Source organism: Tachysurus fulvidraco, chromosome 2, assembly GCF_022655615.1.
Source record: "Tachysurus fulvidraco isolate hzauxx_2018 chromosome 2, HZAU_PFXX_2.0, whole genome shotgun sequence".
NCBI classification, from domain to species: Eukaryota; Metazoa; Chordata; class Actinopteri; order Siluriformes; family Bagridae; genus Tachysurus; species Tachysurus fulvidraco.
This window is the reverse complement of record NC_062519.1, coordinates 23,573,239-23,598,175: the sequence shown is the minus strand read 5'-3', so window position 1 is coordinate 23,598,175 and position 24,937 is coordinate 23,573,239. Positions and strand designations below refer to the sequence as shown.

General features: G+C 41.5%; 1 protein-coding gene across 2 annotated transcripts; it reads right to left on the bottom strand.

Moving 5' to 3' along the window:
- Window positions 1-563: 563 nt before the first annotated feature.
- aspm (assembly factor for spindle microtubules) lies at window positions 564-24,937 on the bottom strand. Of its 2 annotated transcripts, XM_047809549.1 has the most exons (30): window positions 24,376-24,937; window positions 23,193-23,336; window positions 21,000-22,404; window positions 20,780-20,848; window positions 20,552-20,656; window positions 20,278-20,424; window positions 19,812-20,048; window positions 19,582-19,649; window positions 19,360-19,501; window positions 19,115-19,245; window positions 18,185-18,360; window positions 17,651-17,796; window positions 17,477-17,562; window positions 17,088-17,294; window positions 15,921-16,119; window positions 15,608-15,756; window positions 15,207-15,335; window positions 14,828-15,022; window positions 13,402-13,843; window positions 9,446-12,525; window positions 9,215-9,364; window positions 8,968-9,134; window positions 8,709-8,868; window positions 6,691-6,831; window positions 3,029-3,220; window positions 2,406-2,598; window positions 2,154-2,308; window positions 1,739-1,915; window positions 1,468-1,640; window positions 564-1,127 (listed from the first exon to the last, which is right to left on the bottom strand). In XM_047809549.1, exons 1-30 carry the CDS (start codon window positions 24,667-24,669, stop codon window positions 1,025-1,027), a joined length of 9,162 nt encoding a protein of 3,053 aa, XP_047665505.1. In that variant the 5' UTR covers window positions 24,670-24,937; the 3' UTR covers window positions 564-1,024. The 2 variants fall into 2 exon arrangements, with proteins under 2 accessions (XP_047665505.1, XP_027007994.2); XM_027152193.2 differs by having other exon boundaries at window positions 9,446-13,843.

Below are 24,937 nucleotides of genomic sequence, written 5' to 3'. Positions count from 1 at the left end.
AATATACCCTCGGCCAGCTGCCCCAACGGGTTCCGCCATAATAGTTGCCTGGGTTACTCTTGTGTGTGGGCGGAGCTATGAAAACAGGGGTGACACCCATTTCAGTTAGCGGTGCGGTTGTTTTAGTGATTTCAAATGTCAACATTGGCTTTCAAATATCATGCACCGCACCTTTAATTACAGATAAAGATTTTAAATGCTTTTCATTTTAATTACTAAAAGTTATTTGTTTTGTAACCTGAATTTGACCTCATTGCATGTTGTTTACCATGAGCATTTTTATTTAATCAATCAGGGCCTAAATCATGATTAGGCAAAATGACAACAGTGTAACTACCAGTCGTAAAGCAGAACTTTGGGCAGTTTTGAGCTCAGGAGCACTCATGCGGTGTGTATAAATCATGACAAAAAGAAGAATGGACATCAACCTGGAACTCGCGTAAAAAATTGATGCTACTTTTTCTGGAAAAGAATCTGGGAAGCTTGCAGACTTCATGCAAAAGTACAATAGTCCCATGGATTTTAGAACAAACGAATCCAGAATAAACGAAGCCAAACCAGAGTTTAAGAAAAACAGGAGATCTCTTAGTCGTATTTGTATTTTACAGATAAAACAGCATGCTGTTGAAAACTATTTTTTGAATGATGTTGAGCAGTTTTAATGTTGGGTTGTTCAGGAAGATATATGGAAATGACAAGAATATTAATCATTTGAAGTTGATGATTTGCCCAAGAATACTCCGCATGTACATGTAAATATTAAATACCAGTGCAGTAATGCCTACACAACATCTGTAGATGGAATGCTAAGGGTAATTTAGTACATATTTAATATTTAACACATCTCTCAATGTTAAAACCCAGCAATGTTCTGACCACAATCTCACAAAAAAGCAGAAATGGGGAAAAAAAATGTATAAAAAGCATAATCAAATGTGAAAAACAGCAATAAAACTTTAGATAATATTTACAAGAAGGGAAAAAAACAAAAATATATTCAACAAGTACAATAAATCGTGTGTTCTCAAGGTGCAATGGAAAGAGATTTAACCAATGCTTGGATGGCACTAAGGGGATCCACAATATTCTTCATCTTCCTTCTTTCAAGAACCCAGTCTGGTGCAAATCTAGCAAAGATTAAAATATGATGAATAAAATGGCTCAGAAACACACAATTCAACAAATAAGGAACAAGGGCAACATAGAAATGAAAAATATCAGACATGGTATTAAAAGAATGGATCTGTTTAAATGTTTACTTTACATAACTACAAAAATGCAATTTTTAGGCACAACCACGAGCATTTGAGAAGGAGATAAGATACACGAGACGTAGTCTCAAAATGTTCCTTTGTGAGCAGCTTACAATGGGTTTTAACCAAAGGGTTAATTCCAAAAGCAGCTTCACATCCTGCAGCATAAAGAAAGAAAAAGAAAGGAAGAACACACACCTAAACAATAACCTACCTGAGTACTGTCTTAGACTTCTGAGGAGTGGCTTGGGGGAAGAAGCTTCCATTCAGTGAGACATTCATCCTTTGTTTCATTTTGGTTCTTTCAGCATCTATTTTGCATTTTTTAAGCATTAACTTATAGATCCTGCAAATGCGGTCCGAGGCCCTGGGGAGCTTTTTCACCCTCTACATGAAATGAAACAAGAAAACAAAAAGGCGTTGAAATTTTAGCATTAAAATAAAAAGTAAAGAGAAAGCATCGCTGACGTCATGGCGACACCTACCGATGCCCGTTCTTCATCCTGTACCAAAATCACCAAAAGGAAGCATGCGTTGGTGAAGATGCTGCCTCCTTTATCTGCAATCTTGTCCCCAGCTTTCTCTCTGTACATCTGAAGCAGATCCAAGAGTGTTTCCACCGAGTCCTCCACATCATAAACAGCATCTATGGTCTTGTTGTACTACAGCAAAATAAATAAATAAATAAAACCAGATAAATAAAAAAATAAAAGGTATTCGGATCACAATTTAAATAACTTTGTGTCACCATATAAAATGCAATAAATTGCTTTATTAGAACTTTAGTTTAATAAATAAATGTAAACAATTTAACGCATCCTTTCATTCAGTAGACAACACCGTAGTTCTTGCCCACATAATCATGCCGATTTGTTTTCCCATAAAGATGGGATCACATACTTTTGATAGATTGAGAAGAACTTGAATTGCTAAGGTGATGATCTCCATTGAAGGCACACTCCGGTTGCAGCTCCTTATTAAGGTGTAGATTGTGTGCGTCGCTCCACTGTTCACAAGATGTTCGCAGCTCTCGGGTGAAAGTCTGGTTGCGGTTTCTTTGAAGAAAATTCAAATCTTAGTTGAATCCCTTGATTTAAACAAAATGTGTAAACAGTCTCTTGGACAGAAAGATAAATAAATACAAAATCTCACCCAAATGCTTTAATGCGGTTAGAATATAGGCATAATTTTGATATCCAAGAAGGTAACTCAAGGCTGTTGTAGTCTTGTGACACAACTTGTCTTCTTCCTTGGCCTCTCGGTTGATCTCTTGTAAGCGATGCCTGATGGAAATGACTTTAGTTGTGTCGTGAAGCTTCCGTGAGTGATGACCTCGCCAGAATGCCTTGAGATTATTAAGTGACAGATTGATATAACAGTATAGACAACTCACCAACACCCATCATTATAAAGGAACTCCCATATTAGCCCTTATTCTCTGCATACTTTTTTTTTAAAAACACACATCTTTTCTCAGGTGGGGAGAGATTAATAGGCTTGGGGATAAAAGAGCAATAGACAAGCAGCACAAACAAACTGAGAGGGAAAATAATTCCAAAAGAGAGAAGGTTTGGTTTAGATTAAAGCTGCAGGACAAGATGGCGCACGTTAGCCTGAGAAATATTGTGGAAAAAAGTTTTCCAGGTCCTCAAAGATTAAAGGCAAATATAATGGTCTATATTTATGGATGGATTTGATTAAAATGATCAACATGGTGAGGTAGGACATGTCTAATAAACAACCGAGTCGAACGTGTACTTAAACGGCAATTTTACCTGGAACTTCATGATTCCATTTTGCAGTCTTTCTTGCCTGCGTCTCAGAAGGAATCTTTTGACAGCACGTTGGATATGAGTGGCTGCTTGATTGCGATGATTCAGCCAAGCCTTCACTGCTCTCTGGACAATGATGATTTTTTGTCTTTGCTCAAGATATCGCCTTCTCTGAAGCCTGGCCAAGAACCAGCGCTAAAATAAGAGAAATATGGGAATTTACATGAAAAGCTATCACTCACTCACACGACCTGAATAACATTGTTCACTCGACCAGTGCCACTGTTACGAGTTACTTGGTCAATTCATAACCTCTGTGTTGGAAGCAGTAAAAATGGGAAAACAAATCTGAGAGACTTTGACAAGGAGCGATCATAGGTGTCAAAACACACAGTGCATCACAACCTTCTGCTGTTTGGCTCTGAGAAGTTGCAGACTGGATGGAGTGCGCGTTCTGGTTCCTGTCTGCCTCTGAAAGCACTTAGCAATGAGCATCAAAGCTTGACCATGTCTTTTACATCATATGGATGCCTAGGTGCATGTTCATCACAACCCTGGGAAGGAGAAGATGCCAGGAGGCACTACTGGAAGAAGGCAAACCTGCAGAGGCAGGTTGATTGCGCTGGTGTGCTGCTTTGACACCCAGCACATACCTAAACATTGTTGCAGACCAAGTTACACCCCTTCATGACAAGAAGAAGAAGTTGTTTTATTTATATAGTGCCTTTCCGTAGCTCAAGGTCACTTTACATTTCACAAATACAGTACATTCAGACACTTACATATACATCACATCACATAAAACATATAATTGCACTATCCGAAATGATTGTTAAATAGATATGTTTTTAACTGGGAGTTAAATGCACCCACAGATGTGATGTTTCGTAGCATAGGAGGCAACGAATTCCATAGCTGAGGAGCATTTATACTAAATGACCTTCCACCAACAGTAGACAGACGGAAAGGAGGGATGGACAACAAACCAAGTTCAGCTGACCGGACAGGGCGGTAAGGGGAGAGTAGGTCAGACAGATATTGGGGAGCAAGACCATTTAATGCTTTAAACGTTAGAAGCAATACCTTAAAGTGTATACGTGATGCTACAGGTAGCCAGTGAAGGTCATGAAGCAGTGGAGTAATGTGAGCAGAGCACCTAGTGGAGGTGAGAACTCTTGCTGCTGAGTTTTGAACATACTGTAATCTTGCGATAAATTTTTTTGGAAGACCAAGAAATAAGGCATTGCAATAGTCCAGACGTGAAGTGATTAGTGCATGAATTAAGGTTTCAGTATCAGCTATGGTGAGAGAAGATCGGAGACAAGCAATATTACGAAGATGGGGAAAAAAAAAAAAAAAAAAAAAAAGTTTAACAACAGAAGAAATGTGAAGGCCAAAAGATAGATTAGAATTGAATAGAACACCAAGGTTACGGATCGATGACGAAGGCTTAATGTGAGTTCCATGAACATCAAAAGACTGGTTCATCGTTTTGACTGTGGCAATAGAACCAATCAATAATATCTCAGTTTTTTTATCATTCAACTTAAGAAAATTCCGGGACATCCAATATTTAATGTCCCTGATACATGCTGTGAGTGAGTCAGGCAGAGATGGAGCATTGGAACTGATGGTGAGGTAGATTTGAATATCATCTGCATAGCAGTGGAACTGAAGTCCATGCTTGCGCATGATGTCACCGAGTGGATATATGTAGATGATGAATAATAGTGGGCCAAGAACCAAACCTTGAGGAACACCCTGTGTGAGTGAAGCAGTAGCAGATCTAAACCCTTGTATACTGATGTAATACTTTCGGTTTACAGTCTAGTTTTAACGGGAGCATGCTTCTCAAGTATTTGAGACAAAGCATTATTGTATATACAGCAGATTTCTGAAGGACAGTTAGATAGTAGGCATTTTGACAAGGTAGAAGCCCTAATTGAATCAGAGAAGGAAGATGGATTTACAGAATTGATTTTACGATAAGTCAGCATTTTCTTCAGAGGCGGTATAGATATTGGAAAACTACAACTGAAATTTAATCAGAACCACTAACAATAATATTATTTAAGCCAGATGTACATATGAGATCCAGTATATGGCCCCTGGAATGAGTAGCAAAAGTTACATGTTGGGTTAGGTTGAAACAGTCCAGGACAGACGTCAATTCATTGCATTGAGCAGTATTTTCATGTATATTAAAATCACCAAGCAAAATGACAGACGAATAATTACCACAGACAAGAGTTAGTAACGCACTGATCTCAGAGAAGAAATCAGACAACAAATCAGCATGACATTTTGGAGGTCGGTAAATCAAAATTACAGCCAGTGACGATTTGCCAGACATTTTCAGTGCGAGATATTCAAATGCTGTAATGTCATGCAACTCCATCTTTGAAATCTTAATAGTCTCACGGCAAACTACAGCCAGCCCACCACCTCGACGATAAAGGCGTGGCTGAGCAAAGTAGATGTACCCAGGGGGAGTTAAGAGATTCAGGTTGAAAAGGTCATTAGACATCTGCCAGGTTTCAGTCAGAAGTAGCATGTCCAGGTTTGTGTCAGTGATTGTCATGCAACACCGACGCTTTAGTAGTCAGAGAGCGAGTGTTCAGCAGCACAATTCACCTCTGCAATTTCGGAGGTCAGGATCAAAACGCAATGATCTTAGATTTCCAAAGCTAGTAGATCGATTTTCCAGCTTCGTTGTGCCCGACGCACGGGTGTTGGTAGAGACGACCGGAATATTATTGGAGGACGCGTGGTGATAAGTCAGAAGTTTCTTCCGTGAGAGATGTATGTAGCGCAGTCGTCGTAAAACTCCAAGTTGTTCACACCATTTATAGGTGTCCGGAGCCAATCGAAACGGCCCTTTAAACGTTCTGAGATGAGCTGCAGAGAATTGTAAAGCCATCGTGTGGAAACTAATTTGATAAACGTCATTCAATGACAGCACGAACCAAAAAAGGCCAAAAAACAAAGCCTGCAAATTGATACGTGTCAACATGACCGGAGATGTGCAACGCAACCTACAACAACAGTTTAACGGTTTAAACTACGTTAGCCAGAACCATAGCATGTTAATAGTCCAGGAGTTGGTGTAAAATAATCCAGGGAAATAATCCAGAAAGATTGATGCAAGGAAAAAAAAAAAAAAAAGAAATCCCCCCCAAAAAAAAGGCAGACGTGACAACAGCAGACAAACAGGTACTAGCGTGAAGCGGCAGCACAGGTGCGCCTAGCGTTCTCACACCGGAAGTGACACAAGAGTATTCCGCATCTTTCACACTACAAATATTTTAAAGAAGAGGTTTGAGTTCAATGTTGACTCAGGGTCCAAGTTTCCCCAGATCTATGGAATGTGCTGGATCTCGAAACAGAAAATAAGCTTGGAGACCATGAAGACAGATGTGTCTCATTTCTGCAATTTCTCCTTGACAACATGGTACACGGGCCATTGACAAGTTCACAATTTAAAACTACGAGGTGGTGGAAAAATATTCCAATCAAAGAAGCATAAAAAAATAAAAAAAATAATAATTTTGGAAAAAAAGGTTTTCCAAAGGATGAGCGTTTCAAATTGATCTGTATAAATCATTACTCTTTATGCTTGCAAACCGACAAGAACCAGATGGATTACACAAGACAAGTCAAATTACCTGGATATAAATGACTGAAGAGATCTGCTTCTTGGCTGCTTTCAGTGCCCAGTGAACTCGCAGTGCCCTCTGTATCCTCAACGCGCACAAGTGATGATAAGCAGCAGCAGTGAAACGATGTCGTCTTGCAGCTTCCTGAGCCTAAAGAATTGACAAAACAATTACAACGAAAGAAAAAAATTCCTGCAACCTACAGTTCTTCAGTGTCAGTTACATGAACGCAATGTGTTTCAGTAGTGTCTTTCTTCTCTATGGGTATGCGATGCACAGGCCTTCCATATATAGAGGATATAGACTCACTGTCCACTTTATTAGGAATACTTATACACCTGCTCCTTTATCTAAGTCAGCCAATCAGGTGGCAGAAGCACAATGCAAACAATCATGCAGACACAGTTTAAAGGTGGGGTGCACAATGTTTGAGAAATGCTTCAGAAAACTGAGTTGGGCCGACTAACAAAACAAGCGTGTAGTTGATTAGCAGAAATAGGCGTGTCTTTGCAATATGTGGCGGATAGTGATCAGTGCACATGTCCTACTTTAGCATAAAGGGGCGTGTCTTGTCAATATGCGGTAGAGAGAGTGTTCAGTGCGCATGGCTGACATTAGCTGAAAGCGGTTGAAACACTGACATGGCGTATACCTGCCGTTACCTCTCCCTCGGTTTCTAGGTGTTGAACGTCGTCGTCCACGTGAAACGGAGCTATACCTTTCACGGTACAACACACAGTACTACAAAAACACATTTGTATTACCATAGTATTACAGTATTTTCCACACTATAAGGCGCACCCAAGAGCCTTAGATTTTCTCAAAAATCGGCCGTGCGCCTAATAATCAGTAATCAGCACCTTGTGTGTGCACGGAGTTCCAAAATCTGTAAAAATGTTGTGCGCCTTTGGTAAGCGCTCCGCTTGATTGACAGTCGGACCATTTCCCGCTGACACAGGGACGTAATACGTACACTGGCAGCGATAAACCAATCAGAGGACATTACGTAATACGTACAGTATATGTACGCTTACCTCCGCCGCGCCTCCGGTAGATAAGGACTTAAGGAGAAAATTGATTAAAAAATAATGTGTGTATTGTTAAATAGTAGAATAAAAGTACAACTAAACTCAATGTTTTACTTCCGTTACCTTTTTTTGTGGACCGTTTGTTTTATCATGCACCTTATAATACGGTGCGCTTTATGTATGGGTTAAGTACAGAAACAGACCCCGTAATTGAGACTGCGCCTTATAATCTGGTGCGCCTTATGGTGCGGAAAATACGGTACTCATTGTGTTCATTTATTGATAAAAATATCTCCTCGGCCAGCTGCCCCAGCAGGTTCTGCCATAATAGTTGCCTGGGTTACGTTACGTATACATGTGTGGGGCAGAGCTATCAAAACAGGGGTGACACCCATTTGGGTTAGGGGCGTGTTTGTTTTGGTGATTTCAAAAGTCAACATTGGCTTTCAAACATCATGCACCGCACCTTTAAGCGTAGACTCATGGCACCCTTTAGCTGTATATATTTATTACTGCTCCTAAAATGGTGACTGCATCTAGCGCTAAAGCTCCAATTACCAATTGTTTAGACGCTCCATTCATTTAGCACGCACTATCCAGAGAATTCGTGTGCGAACCACAACACGAAGCAACTGATCGCAAGCAATCGAAGTCGAGTGGTTTGAAAATGTCAACGTTTCACAAGTCTTTAGTCATCTTAGAGTGTGCACTTTGTCTACCGCAGGATTCCCACCCCAGTTTACACAAAGGAAAGGAACACAGGAAATGAGGTAAGGAGAAGAAAGGAGTGGAAAGGAGAGCAAAAGAGGAAAGGAGAGAGGGGGGGGAAGGAGAGGAAAGGAAAATAAAGGAGAAGAGAGGAGGAAAGGAGAAAAGGAGAAGAAAGGAGAGAAAAAGAAAAATTGGGAAAGGAGAAAAAGGGAGAAATAAGGGGGAGAGGAGAAAGAGGAAAGTAGAGGAAAGGAGAAAGAAAGGATTAGAGACAGACAGAAAGAATACCTGTTGAACTGATCTTTTCTCCCTAGCAGCTCTCCACAGGGCTTGCACGATAACAACCGATCTCCTGATCCTTAGGAATTCTGCTCGCTGTTTCCTAGCAGTCAGAGTTTCTCTCCATCTTTGCTGAATTACACGGACACTCTGCTGGATTGCATGAAACCTGGAGCAGAAAAAAAACCAAAAAAAAAAAAAAACAGTATGTTACACAAAACACATACCGGCATCAACCATGCATTCTTAAGCTAAAAACTCGCACTACCTTAACCGAAGAAATCTGGTTTGAAGACATCTACGGACGGTTGCAACGGCGGCCTTTTTCGCAGCATAGGCACGTCTAGCCTGGCATCCTTTAAACCACGCTTGAATTTTTAACGCAGCTCGTCTCTGCGTCTCAAGTTTGCGTGAACGGTAGGCACGGAATTCCCTCTGCGAAAACATTTCCATTTTCTCAAACCAAACGCACAACTGTTATTTTTCAGTAGTGTTGGTGTTTCAGAATGTCTTACTTGAATCAGAAGGGCAGATGTCCTCATTTTGAGGAACCGTGCCCGCTCCCTCTGGCACAGTTGATGGGCTCTGTAATGCTTCTGAATAACACAAGCAGACTTCCTGTGTTGCTGAAACTTGCGCCTCTCCGCCATTCCACGGTAACATGCCTATCGAAGGAAACAAAGAGTAACTTAACTGAAGCAGACACCGGCAAAATGAAAATATGTGAGAAGAAAGAAACGGCCGACCTGAATCTTGACTGCACTTGCTCTCGTTTTTCGGAATCTTCTGTGCGCAATAAACCCACGGACTCTTGCTTGAAGGGCACGGATACGGTCCAGCGTTCTGAGATACTGGTGTCTCTGTTCCAGCTTTGCCCTGTGTGCCCTGTAGAAGGTCTGTACTGTGACAGCAGCAGCTTGATGTCTTAGATACCGTCTCCTGGCTGCACGCATGTGGTAATTAGCTTGGAGCTTTACAGCACATGAACGCAACTTGGTGTAACGGCTGCGATATAAATTCATGTGCAATACAGACTGAATCTTGATAGCCGCCAGTCGTCTTCTTTCGAGCCGCCTTGCGAGCGTTTGCCGTAACGCGCGCTGCAACGTCAGTGCGGCTTTCCGAATTGTTTGGAATTTCTGTTGCTCGTGACGGACCAGCCGACGTGACCTGTACCACTGCTGTATCACGACTGCAGCCTTTTGCAACCTGGATTCTTGCACTCTGCGGTAATGTGCCCTGTAAGCACACTGAATGGAAACTGCTGCAGCTTTTAGCTTCAGGAAATGTCGCCTTTGGACAAACATCCTTACGTAGGACTGGACTGTCATTACAGCTTTGATCCTCTTCACGACTTCCCTTCCCTTTTTACCTCTGAATGATTTCTGCAAGCACAAGGCGGCATCCTTTAAACGCAGGTATCTCTGCCGTTGTTGATTCCCAAGCTTCCAAGCTTGGAATCTCTCCTGGAGAACCTTTGTGGCCCACTGCTGCTTTCTGAACATCAGTCTTTGCTTGCGCATTCTTACAGCCGCCTGAATGATGGTGGCGGCGTTGTGCATTTGTCTCATATTCTGTCGAACAGAGTGTCCTCTGTAAGCTGCCTGAAGACATACGGCACACTTTTTCATTGTTAAATATCTCTCCCGGGTCGCTTTGGTTTCGACGTAGGACCTGTAATGTCTCTGAATGATGATAGTAGACAACCTCATGGCCTGATATTTGGTTTCCTCCCAGTGTCTTCTGAAAGCAGCCTGGATAATTGTAGATGCTTGATGTCGAAGAATCATCTCCCTCCGGACACGATGCCCTCTGTAGTTGGCTTGAATGGTAACTGCGGCACAACGCAATCTCAGGAACCGCTCCCTTTGACTACGAGCAGCAAGTAGAGACCGGAATCTTTGCTGAATAGCAATAACGGCAAATTTCATGCAGAGATATTTTGCTTGTGCACGATGAGCCCTGTATGCGCTCTGTATAACGGTACAAGCCTGGTGCTTTCGTCTCAGAGCTCGTCTGGCCTTCATACCACGGAACGCAGCCTGTAAAACAATAGCAGCCCTCTCTCTCTCTCTCATTTTATTGACTCGATAGCGTCGCTGAACGGTTCTTGATGCCCGGAGGAGCCTTTGGTAGTACTTTTGGTTTATATGCTTCCTGACATGGGACTGAATGGTTACTGCAGCTTTGTGTTTAACTCGCATGTGCTGCCGGACCTTCATTCCTCTGTAACCTGCCTGAATTGCAAGCACAGCCTTATACTTTTCAAGGTAAGCTTTCCGCTGTAGTCTTGAAGTCAGAATGCTTCGATATTTCTGCTGGCAAAGCTTGACTGCTGCTTTGATGGACAAGAAACGCTTCCTTTGCTTGTAAACCATGTACCGTCTCTGAATGAAGATAGCTGCAATTCTCATGGCTCGGTAGGGCATCCTTACTCTGTACATTCTGTAACTCGCCTGTATCACCGTGGCAGCTTGGTGTCTCTTTCTAATCTCTCTTCTCACCCTCATTCCCCTGAATGCTGCCTGCAAAGTGATGGCTGCTTTCTGCAAGGCACAGTAGCTCTCGCGTTGCCTGTTTGTAAGGACATTGGCTCGGTATCTCCTCTGTACGAAGACCGCAGCCTGTTTGAGTGCCTGATATTCTCTGTATTGTTTGTGCATTCTGTATTTCCTCTGAATAACCTTTGTAGCCCTTTGCATCTCTGAGATCTTCCTTCTCACTCTCATGGCACGATATGCTGACTGAATACACAGCGCTGCTTTTTTCACTGCAATATACTGCTTTTGGACTTTGTCCTTTAACTTGTAGGCACGAAACTGTCTCTGGAGGATGGATGCTGCCCATTTTTGTCTCCTATACACCACCAACTGCAGGTGTCCACGAACATGTGCCTGAATGATCGTTGCCGCGTGGTGCGCGTTTTGAAGATTTCTGCGAACTTTCCATCCTCTGAACGCTGATTGTATAGAGATGGTTGCGGTTTTCATTCGCTGATAAGATGTGAGAGTCTTCCTGCTCAACAGATGTGCTCTGTAACGCTGCTGTATGATGGTAGCAGCGCATTTGACAGCAATGTAACAGACTTGTGCCTTATACCTTCTGAAACAGGTTTGGATAACTGTAGCAGCATGTTGCTGGTTTTTCAGTTCTCTTCTCACTTTGCAGCCTCGCCATACGGCCTGAAGACGTGTAGATGATGTTTTTAACTGAAGGTAACGTTTCCTCTCCAGTTGTCCGAGTACACATGCCCGGTATCGTCGCTGAAGGACTATAGCAGTGCGTCTTTGAGCAAGAAAGTTCTTCCGAACAACAAAAGCTCTCACGGCGGATTGAATTATGGTAGCGGCTTTGCTTCTTTTGGCTACGTCTTGCCTAACTCTCGCGCCTCGATACGCGCTCTGAAGAACTATTGCAGCTTTTTTCAATTCAACAAATTCTGACCGCTTTTCCTTAGTCATCCTAAAAGACCTGTACTGTTTCTGAATAAATAAAGCAGCCTGTTTTAAGGCAATAAACCTTGTACGCAGCACATGGCTACGATAATAAGACTGGATCACTGTGGCACATTGATGGAGCAGGCGGATTCTCTCTCTCTCCGCTTTGCCTCTCCATGACGCCTGAATTTTTACTGCTGCACACTTCAGAGACAGGTATTGACTTCTTAATGGCTTTCCAACTGTTTTAGCCCTGTACCTCCTTTGGACAATAACCACATATTGTTTCAGAGACAAGAAAGTCTTTTGAGCCACAAATCGTCTGTAAGCGGTCTGGATCACAAGAGCAGCCTGGTGTTGCTGTGATAGTTCTCTTCTGGCCTTCCATCCTCTGAACGCTGATTGTATAGTGATGGTTGCGGTTTTCATTCGCTGATAAGATGCGAGAGTCTTCCTGCTCAACAGATGTGCTCTGTAACGCTGCTGTATGATGGTAGCAGCGCATTTGACAGCAATGTAACAGACTTGTGCCTTAAACCTTCTGAAACAGGTTTGGATAACTGTAGCAGCATGTTGCTGGTTTTTCAGTTCTCTTCTCACTTTGCAGCCTCGCCATACGGCCTGAAGACGTGTAGATGATGTTTTTAACTGAAGGTAACGTTTCCTCTCCAGTTGTCCGAGTACACATGCCCGGTATCGTCGCTGAAGGACTATAGCAGTGCGTCTTTGAGCAAGAAAGTTCTTCCGAACAACAAAAGCTCTCACGGCGGATTGAATTATGGTAGCGGCTTTGCTTCTTTTGGCTACGTCTTGCCTAACTCTCGCGCCTCGATACGCGCTCTGAAGAACTATTGCAGCTTTTTTCAATTCAACAAATTCTGACCGCTTTTCCTTAGTCATCCTAAAAGACCTGTACTGTTTCTGAATAAATAAAGCAGCCTGTTTTAAGGCAATAAACCTTGTACGCAGCACATGGCTACGATAATAAGACTGGATCACTGTGGCACATTGATGGAGCAGGCGGATTCTCTCTCTCTCCGCTTTGCCTCTCCATGACGCCTGAATTTTTACTGCTGCACACTTCAGAGACAGGTATTGACTTCTTAATGGCTTTCCAACTGTTTTAGCCCTGTACCTCCTTTGGACAATAACCACATATTGTTTCAGAGACAAGAAAGTCTTTTGAGCCACAAATCGTCTGTAAGCGGTCTGGATCACAAGAGCAGCCCGATGTTGCTGTGATAGTTCTCTTCTGGCCTTCCATCCTCTGAACGCTGACTGAAGCTTTATAGCTGCAGATTTCATCTCTTCAAAATGCTTCTGCTCTTTCGCTCTTACCAAGCAGGCCTTGTACCACATCTGGATAACAACTGCAGCTTGCCTCATCTCACCCATCTGTTTTCGGACAAGGAAAGCCCTGAAAGCGCTCTGGATGACCACCGCAGATCGATGACGCTCCTTCAGGGTATGAAACTTGTGCCTTTGAAGGTGACCCCTAAACCAGGCTTGGATAAAGACAGCCTTGGATTTCATGGTCAGATAGCGATTCCGACATTGATGCATTCGAAACCATGTCTGGATTTGAACAGCAGCAGAATTCCTCAGAGCCATCTTTCTTGCGTGCCATATTCGGAAAGCTGTCTGGATGACTACTGCAGAGCGATTCTTTTTCAGGAGAATTTGTATCCTCCGTTTCCTGTAGGTTTTCTGTATAATTCAAAACAGGGTCAGCAACGTTGCCAGAGTGCCACTATTACAATACATGACATATATCTGAAGATATAAACCTTACGATATACAGAAGGTTGGAACTGAATATATACAGTAATGGGCCAAGTTTATAATATAATCATCAAAGCAATCTGGGATCTTATCTGCAGGACACAAACACACTGGGCCACAAAAAAAAGCTGAATTACGATTCAATTTCTTTATTTATTGATTGTTTAAAGGTGTGGTGCATGATGTTTGAAAGCCAATGTTGACATATGAAATCACATAAACAAACACGCTCCTAACCCAAATGGGTGTCACCCCTGTTTTGATAGCTCCGCCCACACATACATACGTTACCCAGGCAACTATTATGGGAGAACATGCTGGGACAGCTGGCTGAGGGGATATTTTTTATCAATAAATGAACACAATGAGTAATACTATGGTAATATAAATGTGTTTGTGTAGTACTGTGTTGTACTGTGAAAGGTTTAGCTCCGTTTCACGCAGAAGACCTAGAACCTGAGGCAGAGGTGACGGCCGCTTTCAACTAATGTCAGACATGTGCACTGAATTTCTGAACCGCATATTGACAAGACACGCCCCTTTCTGCTCATTGGCTACATGTTTGTTTTGTTAGTCGGCCCGACTCAGTTTCCTGAAGCATTTTTCAAACATCGTGCACCGCAACTTTAACTGTTTACTCTACAATTTGGCAATTATTTCGATACCTAGACACTTTTTAAATGTCACTTTCCTTTACAAAATGTCTTTAGTAGTAGACTTTGCTTAAGCTAAGGAGTTGTTGGATCTTCAGCTGAATTGAATTGAAATGAAATCCTTTCCATTTCGCTTTACTCAGAAACCAATTGGACGGATTAAAGAAGTGATGGTTTACTTTGTTGTATAATTAAAATGAACTGAATCATATTTTATAAAGTAAACAAGATGTTTATGTTGCAGGTAATACGATACCTGGATTAAGACGGCAGCTGTTTCTCGCATAGCAAAGAGTTTTGCTTCCTTTATTCTTCTTAGCTCTTCTCGGGCCACGTGACCTCTCCAGACGGCCTGAATGACGCTGGCAGCCTCATTCTGTCTGTTCAGCCTTTTTTTCTTTATGAAGCACCGCACGACGTTCTGGATTTTTTTTGCAGCCTGGTTCCTCAGCTGCATATTAAAAATGTATTAGAAATAATAATCGGACATAAACTTAATTAATATATATATATATATATATTTTAAATAAATAAATAAATAAATAAATAAATAAACAAACAAACAAACAAACAAACAAACAAACAAATAAATAAATAAATAGTGTAAAGATGTTGGGCCTTTACATGTATATTACCTGATTAATCCGCATGTCTTTCTGCAGCTTGTACCTCCTCCACACACTCTGGATAAGTCTGGCAGCTCTCGTCTCGTTCCGGAGATCCAAAAGTCGAGCGCAGAGGAAAGACAGGTAACATGTAACCACCTTAATGAGAACAAACCTCAGGTCATTTAAAGGCATGTTGATCATTTAAAAAAAACAAACACAAACCATTCTGCATATATCTAGAATATATTTTTATACCAAAATAAAATAAAGTATTTATTATTGTTGTTGGAGTTGTTAAAATTTTTAGGGTATGATGACTGATAACACGGTCTGATAAAGGTCACGGTATCAAAGTAAAAAAAATAAATAAATAAAGATTGCTACTGCATTCAGTCCACTTTTCTTTAAACCCAGTAATTCCACTGCACCTTTTCATTTGGGATCGTGTTAGACATGTCCTCTGGAGCGATCATGGCGGGAACGCCTCCGAGGTCGGACACGGCCGAGCTCACGAGCTGAAAATTTCTGCGCTCGTTCTCAAGAAGAGTTTTGAAATCCACTGTTGGTGACGGCAGATCTATAAGGATAACCATGTATAAAAAATTTTTATAATACAGCATGGTTGGGAGGATGACCTTTTTTTTATAAACAAGAACGTTTGAAATGTCAGAGACAATAACAGTGTAGTGACAATTTCAATGTAATAGGTTAGTTAAGTGAGTGGATAGTTGATAGTGATACCTTTCTGCTCCAGAGAGTCAAAGGAATAGTCAGAGTCACTTGAAGAGTTGTTTAGTTCCAGTTTAGAATAAAGGCCACACTCGATCGTTTGTGATGTTTCCTGTCGGATGTCCTCGGCGTTCAGGTGGTTCGGATGGTAGTGATGAATAAGATAGCAAAGGATTCGACCATCAGAGAACGACACTGTAAAGTTTTCAGCCTGGAAAGAGAGATGTGATGTTATTTTCCATGAATCATGTCTAAACACAGGGATCATTAGTCATTATATATATATATATACACACACACACACACACACACACACACACACACACACAGTATATATATTATATATCTCATCTGTGCCATGCAAACTGGTAGAAGTATATATACAGTCGTATGCAAAAGTTTAGGAACAACTGACAATTTCCATTTATAAATATTAGGGTGTTCGGATCAGCAATTTTATTTCGATCCATCAAATAACTGAAGGACACTAAAGTAATATTTCAGTAATGAAATGAGGTTTATTGGAGTAACAGAAAATGTGCAATATGCATCAAAACAAAATTAGACAGGTGCATAAATTTGGGCACCCTTGCCATTTTGTTGATTTGAATACTTGTAACTACTTAGCACCGACCCAAAACACCGCTCAAAATCTACTCGGGCATTTATGCAGAGGAACAAGTACAATGTTGTGGAATGGCCATCCCAGTCCCCAGACCTGAATATCATTGAACATCTGTGCGGTGAACATCTGTGTCCGTGCGCGGCAACCATCAAACTTAACTGAACTGGAGATGTTTTGTAAGGAGGAATGGTTCAGAATACATTCATCCAGAATCCAGACACTCATTACAGGCTAAAGGAAGCGTTTAGAGGCGGTTATTTCTGCTAAAGGAGGTTCTACTGAATATTGATATGATTTTTCTCTGTTGGGGTGCCAAACTTATGCACCTGTCTAATTTCGTTTTGATGCATATTGCACATTTTCTGTTAATCCAATAAACCCCATTTCACTACTGAACTATTACTGTGTCCTTCAGTTATTTGATAGATCAAAATGAAATTGCTGATCCAAAACACCCTAATATTTATACATGAAAATCATGGAAATTGTCAGGGGTTCCTAAACTTTTGCATACGACTGTATATACTCTATATATAACCACCATGACAGCCCACCTTCAATCCGTAGAAGTCACAAACGGCATTGACCCAATCCAACAACAGAGTCAGTTTCTCGCTGGCATTCTCAACCGTCCTTCCCTTCACGCTCTTAAAAACATACGTGTCATCTTTCAAAGAACATAGTTTCTGTTTTGTTCTCCAAGTCTTCCTGAGGAAGGTGATTTCTTCTTTAAGTTGCTCCAGATCGAGCAGAATCTCAACCTTAAAACAAAACAAATGTCCATAAGCATAAGCGTAAACTACGAGGTTAAATACAGTTTCATAAAAACACTCATTCGCTGTTAGTTTCAGCACCTAAAGATCACTACTATGGGAAAACAGATGTGTTCATATTTTCCAGTTAAAAAAAATGCACAGAATTATACAACAAAACACCACAATACCTGAAAGGAGAAGATTATTTTCCACAGGAGGTTAAGTGTCTTCTCTCTGTGTCCATCTACGATGTCTCTGGGGTCAATGACATTTCCTACGAAGATCAAAACATGAAGGTGAAAATCATGGTTGCTTATATTTTATGGCAGATTTATTAGTAGCTGAAATTTGTATCAAAGTACCGTGTTCGTCTCTCAAATCAACCCCTTTCTCGCGGAGCACCTGCAGCGCGACACCGACATTGTGCACCTTCTGAAGACGACTAATGGCAGGCATTCGCAGCTTACTCGACAAGGACCAGTCTTGGGTTAAGACCTCCATGATTCGTCTGAAACAAATTCAAACAAATCATTTGATTCGGTACTAAAAACTCTCACACACACACACACACACACCCCCACCCCACACACACCCACACAACCCCACCCCACACACACAACCCCACCCCACACACACACACACAACCCCACCCCACACACACACACACAACCCCACCCCACACGCACACACACACCCCCACCCCACACACACCCCACACGCACACACAACCCCACCCCACACGCACACACAACCCCACCCCACACGCACACACAACCCCACCCCACACGCACACACAACCCCACCCCACACGCACACACAACCCCACCCCACACGCACACACAACCCCACCCCACACGCACCCCTATAAAATAAAGGGAATGCAGCATTAAACTTACACCAAGCGAATGCCACATCTCAGATCAATGGCGAGATTTTGCACAGCAAACTTGAACTCTTCCAGGGGGGTTTGGATGTGAGACACAGGAAAACCTAAAAGGCCGAGGTGGCGTGGAAGGATTCCCTCCCCGCTGAGGAAGTCACGTGAAAATGCCAACAGTAGATCTTTACTCGTCTGTGAACAAATGACAAAAAAATCGTCGTCGTTTTTGTGCACAAGATGTACATAAGAGCTACATGGTGAAATAGTTCAAAGTAGAGCTGCGCGATTAATCGTTATTATCGATTCATTTGAATTTGTGGTTTATGTCAATGTTGAAAAACAGAAATCGATTTCCCCCCAAAAACATCCACCACCCCCCACCACCCCAGGATTCACACATCGGAAATCTGAAATACAACATGGCAGCTTGCTCTGACGAAACCAAAGCACTTGTCTCCAAGAGAAGCGGGTTCGCATCGAACGTTGAACAAGCCAAAGCCCGCTGTGAAAATTAGTCTGAAGTTTGTGGCAACTAAAGGAAGCAGCATGACTAATTTATTCCAGCACCTCAAAACAGAACCACGTTGTTCGATGGGAGGCGCTGCGTGCTTAAAAAAAAAAGACAGCGGAAGCCTTAAAATACCAACTAAAAGCGGACACATTTTCCCACCGTATCCCATACGATAAGCAGGGGCCTCGATGGAAAGATATTACTGACTCTGGTGTGTTATATCGCTAAATAAAGACATTCTGCCCATATACACAGTTGAAAAGCCTGAATTTATTCATATGGTTAAAATAATCGACCCCCCCGACATGAAAGTATTTTTCAGAAGTTGAACCGAAAATCTAATTTTGTCTCGGAGATTTTAAATGGGGGATTTAATTCCTAGGACATATCGCCCAGCTCTAGTTTACATGCATGGGGGAAGGTGATGTTACAGACCTTAAATTCAGCATCCAAGCAAAACAAACAGGGGTCATGCTCAATCAGCCTGGATTCTTTTGCCTTGTCTAGAAAACAGACCAGCAAGAGCAGTTTCTTCAAAGTGAACCTGGAAAGAGTCTCCTCGTGTCCTGTCAAAACAAGAACAAACAAACGTATGAGAATGTTAAATACAGTGGATAGAGAGAGAGGAGGAAAAGAAAAGAAAAAAAAAAAAAACCCAGCAGTGTTGTTCTGAGTCTTACCATCTCTGTACAGGTTGGGAACTTTGGCATGTCTGAACTCTGCAGCAATGTCTGGATTCCAGAGCAGTCGCCCGAGTATGAACATGGCGAGGCCCATGATGTCGCTGTTGCTCTCTAAGGAAATCAGCTCTCCAAAGATCGTCTGGAATAAGAGTGTGCGGTGAGTTACTCGAGCAGAAGAGTAGTCGCTTACAGAAATACTAAATATGTAAATCGATATACCTCCAGGCCGATTCGCAGCCAAAGCGGATTGTAAGCCAGCAGCCAGTTTACAACTTTCTGCCGTTCACCTAACAGGAGAAAAGGATTATAAGTTAATTAGTGAACGAGATTTGATAAAGCTCTGTGTTGTTTCTAGCATCTGGGCTTCAGATTCAAAAAGCTGTTCAGTCTGCACAATCTTCCTATAAATTGCTTTCCAGACAGAATGGTTGATCCATCAGGTCACACACCTATATCCTTCCACAGGTGTCGATCCTTCCGAATAAGTAGCCTCTTTGCCTCCACCTCCACCTCCAGGCGCTTTATAGCTTTTGCCATTTTGTCAGATGTGAACAGCTGGCACGCTGCGCGTCGGACGCGGTTCAGCTGCCGCCGGGCCGTGTAAGTTCTGAACGACATCTCTTCTTTCGTTGGTGCTTTTGGGATGCTGACCTTCTCGCTTCTCAGAGTCAACGATAAAGCGTTCACTATGAAGAAAAATGCAACACGCTGTAAATCTCCCGATCTGTTCTGCTGCGACAAACTGAAACGTCTCAAATCTAGAAAAAAATCTCTTCGGGTAAAAACATCTGAATCAAACTAAATACAAGCACAAAGTCAAACAATTATGTCGAACCTTATATCAAACCAATACCATTACTGGTCTGTTCATCCCTAGCTGGTACACACTTGCATCCTGGAAAAGAAAAATCGTACCTTTGGTGACTTCAGTGGTCACTTTGAAGTCATCAGGAGTAAGCACGTAATTTATCCACCATGTGAATCCTCGTTCCTGCTTCTCAATCCACCGTTCATCGTAAAACATGTTCTTGGCGGCAAACGGCAGCGGATGCCTGGGTATTTCTGTCGACATGAAATAGAAATAAGCAGAATTAATTTAAAAACACCAATCGATGAAAGACGCTGGAAGTAATATTTCAATATGCACGTGCAATTTCTGCTCGAGGGACTGAAATGGCAGAAGAAATACCCGTTTGTGTTTGTTTGATGAAGTTCAGCCTGGTTTGTGCCACCGGTATAACCTTCGCCGTTTTCACCTTCGTGGAGCTGAATGACTTCAGAGACTTTGCGGCTCCTGCACAATTAATAACAAATTTTACATAATAAATTTAACAAACTGTTAAAACATTTCATCGCTACCGTGAGCTTTACGTTAAGGAAATGTTACAAAAGTTTTTTATGAATAGTTTTTATTTACCTTGTTGTGTTGATTTTGGGTTGGACTTCTGAGGTTGCACTTTGGTGGACTTCCTTGAGCTTGTCGTTACTAAAAACCAACAACATTAACAATGAACCATTTGGAATACTCATGGACACTATTGTAAAGCCTGCACATGAAAACAAACAAATTCAGCACAAAGGGTCTAACAACACTGACTAATACAGAACGGTAAACCTCTAGCTTTAATTTTACTCACCAGATCTTTTACTTTGGATTTGTTTACACCTCGAGCTGAACTGGTTGTCAGGACAGGATTTTTTGTATTCTTGAGTCACATCAGAGCTGTGTTTGACTTTGACTTCCGAAGAATTAGTTAAACACTCGGAGCTGTCCCTTAAATATTCTTCACTTTTTCTCTTTCTGCTGCGATTGGTTGCATGGCTATGCACAGGAAACAGGTCCTCGGAGACGTGGTATGGTGATGTCCGAATGTCCAAGGCGCTACGGTCAGAAGATGCGGCACAGTTTGTGTTATTTTCGTCATTACGGCTTATGATTGGCTGCACTGGTTCTGGTTCCAGTAGTGGTGGTGGTGCTGCGCTGAATTTCAAGTTAACGCATACATCAGAGTTTATTACAGGCAAAACAGAGACTCCCTCCAGTAAGCTGGTGTTTGAGTCTGGACTGGAAGAACCCAAAGGTGCTTTCTGCAGAAGTCTACGTCTGAATGTTCTTACTGTGTGCGTGTTTGGACTGTGCTCTGGAGAAGCCACGGCTTTGCTCTTGATAACTGTTGAAGAGTTAAAAACTATCTTCTTGGGTTTAAGATCTGCCTGGGTCAATTTATCACCACTGATCCCGTTATAAACTGTGTTATCTGAAGCCGAGCAAGCTTCAGGGCTGTGCCTGAGGCCCTCGGGCCCTGAGCCACCACCTTGTACTTTGTCGGATTTGACAAAATAAGTTAGCCTTGGCTGTGCGAGGTCAATCTGTAGGGAGTCGTCTCCGTCGACGTTTAAGTCCGTCTCGAGTTTACCGTACACGCTTTGCTCGTCGGACTCCAGAGAATCAGCTAAATTCAAGCTAGAACAGGCATTCGGGGGACTCACTGGACAAGACAGATCAGAACTAATGACAGCCAATGCATCTTTAACGGACAAAATCCGCCTCGACGAATGTCCAACCTTATCCGGGTTACAAATTACAGGAAGAGGACTTTGAAAGCGGGACATCAAGGGGTTGGAAAACCTCTCCGGGGTACTAATAGGTGACAGTGTCTTATTCAACACCCTGTTTTCTTTGCTATTCTGCAGTGGTACTGAAGAGATATTTTCCTTGCCCATAGCATCGAGAAATCTGATAGCTGGCACTAACAGAACAAGCGGAGACTTGTTTTGAGAAGACACGCTTCCCAAATCATCACAGATAGCCTTAGATTGGGGAATGTCAGTATACACAGAATGGGAATATTTCTCCTTTGTGTTAACAGGCCTTTGGGAAGTCTGGTTTAATGGCATTAGTGGGTTTGAGGCTCTATTCCTTTTGTATTGAGGCTGTCGTGACACACGAAATGTCTTGTCGGCTGCCTTGTTCGCTATTGAGGCCACTTTTCCACCTTGGGAACGGGCTTTCTTGGATTTGATGGTGTCCCATAGACTTTTCTATGGAGGAAAAAAAAAAAAGGTCAAAACCAGCTATTATGCAGGTTGTAACACAGCATCTAAAATCAGTTGAACTCTATGTAGAGTATCAAGTTAAAACCTTCTGCAGTCCAGTGTTTCTAAAAAAACTTGGGGGGTATTAAGATTATTTTAATATACAAGCTACATCATGTCAGTATCATCTAGGGCTGGGCGATAAAACGATAACGATATGTCGAGATCAATAAAAAATGTGTTCAATAAAACGTTCGATATTTTTTATTCTTCGTCGGAAAAAAAACAGAGGTTTCACTTAAATGTTAAGAGATAATTGTTAAGTGTTCATAGTGACTTTAGACTTATGTTTACATCGTAATTATTTGAGTTTTCCTGGTTGTTGACATTTCTGTCTTAATAACTGAGGGGATTATGATCAGAGGAAGGTTAAGTTTAAAATAAAAATTGTTTAAATGTAATATATTTTTCTCCTGGTCCTTATTTTAAATGGGTCATAAAAAATATCAGTAATTATCGATATCGACCGATATGATATCGTGATACAGTTTTCAGCCATATTGCCCAGCCCTAGTATCACCCTATATATCAAGCATCTGCCAACCCTGAGGAAAAATAATATGTAGTCCCAGTCCACAGTTTTGTCCAACACATTTTTTTTTATAAATCTCTTTCCTATGAAAGAGACTAAAGTGTTAACATGTTTTTGGAAGATTTTACACTTACCCATAGCAGCGTACTGCAAAGCTCAATGCCGAGTGCTACAACGACCTCCAATGAAAATAATAATTTACCTTTTTGGGTTTTGCGTTGTCTGCTTTTCCGAGCAGAATGGCTTGATGCTTGACGATGCCATTGACAACAAAGCTGAGGAGCTCTCGCACGCCGCCTTCTTCTGCAGGTGTCCATGTTATAGTTATGATCACTTTGTCATCAGGCTGTAAACAGCACAGATTTCAGTACATAAATTCTTCAGAAGAAAAGTGAGCACACAAACTAACTAATCCAGGTATGATTAAACGGTATAAAGACGTTGAGTGTAAAAAAAAATATTTTTTTCCGAAATTGTTTATTGCATATAAAAGGGTCATAAATATATTTTCTACATGATCTATTTCCCTCAATACGAGAGTTCCAGCAATTAAGATGAAGGTTTTAGTTTGATTTATCATCATTTTCGTAAACTTGACAGAACGTGTGTGGGAAACGTTTGATGAAGTAACAGACCACTTAATGCTTTGTTCTTTTTCACAATTTAGAAATCCACACAACAAACAGCTGCTAGAATGAAGCTCAGCAATAATGCATTGAAATCTGTGAGGCTGACGTCTTTTCACTGCTCCACAATAAATATACACAAAATTCATTAAAAAAATTCACTTTATCAAAACGTGTTAATGTGACTCAGCAGCTCCATAACCCTTAGAGTGCAAGATCTCAAGGGTCTCGAGGGCCAACTGTCTTTGGTACACCATGATATTTTCCACCAAAGAAAATGCAACAAACAAAACCACATTTCATAGAATGCTCCTGACCTGCGTGTGTGGTAGTGAGTGGGTCAAATCAAATCAAATCAAATTTTATTTGTCACATACACATACATACAGGGTACGATATGCAGTGAAATGCTTTATGCAGCTGTCCGGTATAAGAATAAAAAATATTTAAAAAAAAAAAAGTATAAAAAAGCAAAAAATACAATAAGAATAAAATAATAAGAAATTATAAACTATATAAGAAAACTATATAAAAACTATATAAAAATATGAAATATATGGAGTGTGTGCAAGTTTGTGTGTATATATATATATATATATATATATATAATATGTTGCTGTATCATATTGTTGACACAATAAAACAATGACAGCAATTGAGCATTGAGTGAATGCACATTCATACCTATTTTTTATTACATGACCAATGGCAGTTTATCCCACTGAGTTTGTGATGAATTGAGATGTAGATGATTCTCACCTGGATTGTGAAGCTCGTCTGATCCACTGAGAACCCTTTAGAAGAAGGGACTTTATCCACAGTCACAGTAACAGCTGTATCTTCAGTCGGGTTTGTAATGACCAGAGGAACACATTTAGATGATCCCAGCTTTACGGTCCCAAAAGTAACGTGAGGAGGTCTAGAGAACTGAACCAAGCTCAGCACCGGGACCTGAGCTTCACCGTCATCTTCACCGTGTCCGTTTGTACCGTGACACGTTGGGCTGATATTAAACATACCCGCTCGCGACACCGTACTGCACATATTCTCCATTATTCCTTTACACTCAGCATAGTGACACAAAGTTAAAGCTCCGGCATTAAACACACCTCTACTTTACTGACTACACCACACTCAAACCGACGGGTGAGTTTTGAATTTGAGGAACATGTGGTTAGCTAATCACAGAACAGAACCCCATTCGTTGGTCCAATCACGGGAGGGTAAACATGAACCAGCCAATCGAAACTTTCAGCAGCGGTTTAAACGTTTTTAAGCCACGCCCACAATATTACGAGACGGTAACGGCTCCCTCTGATGG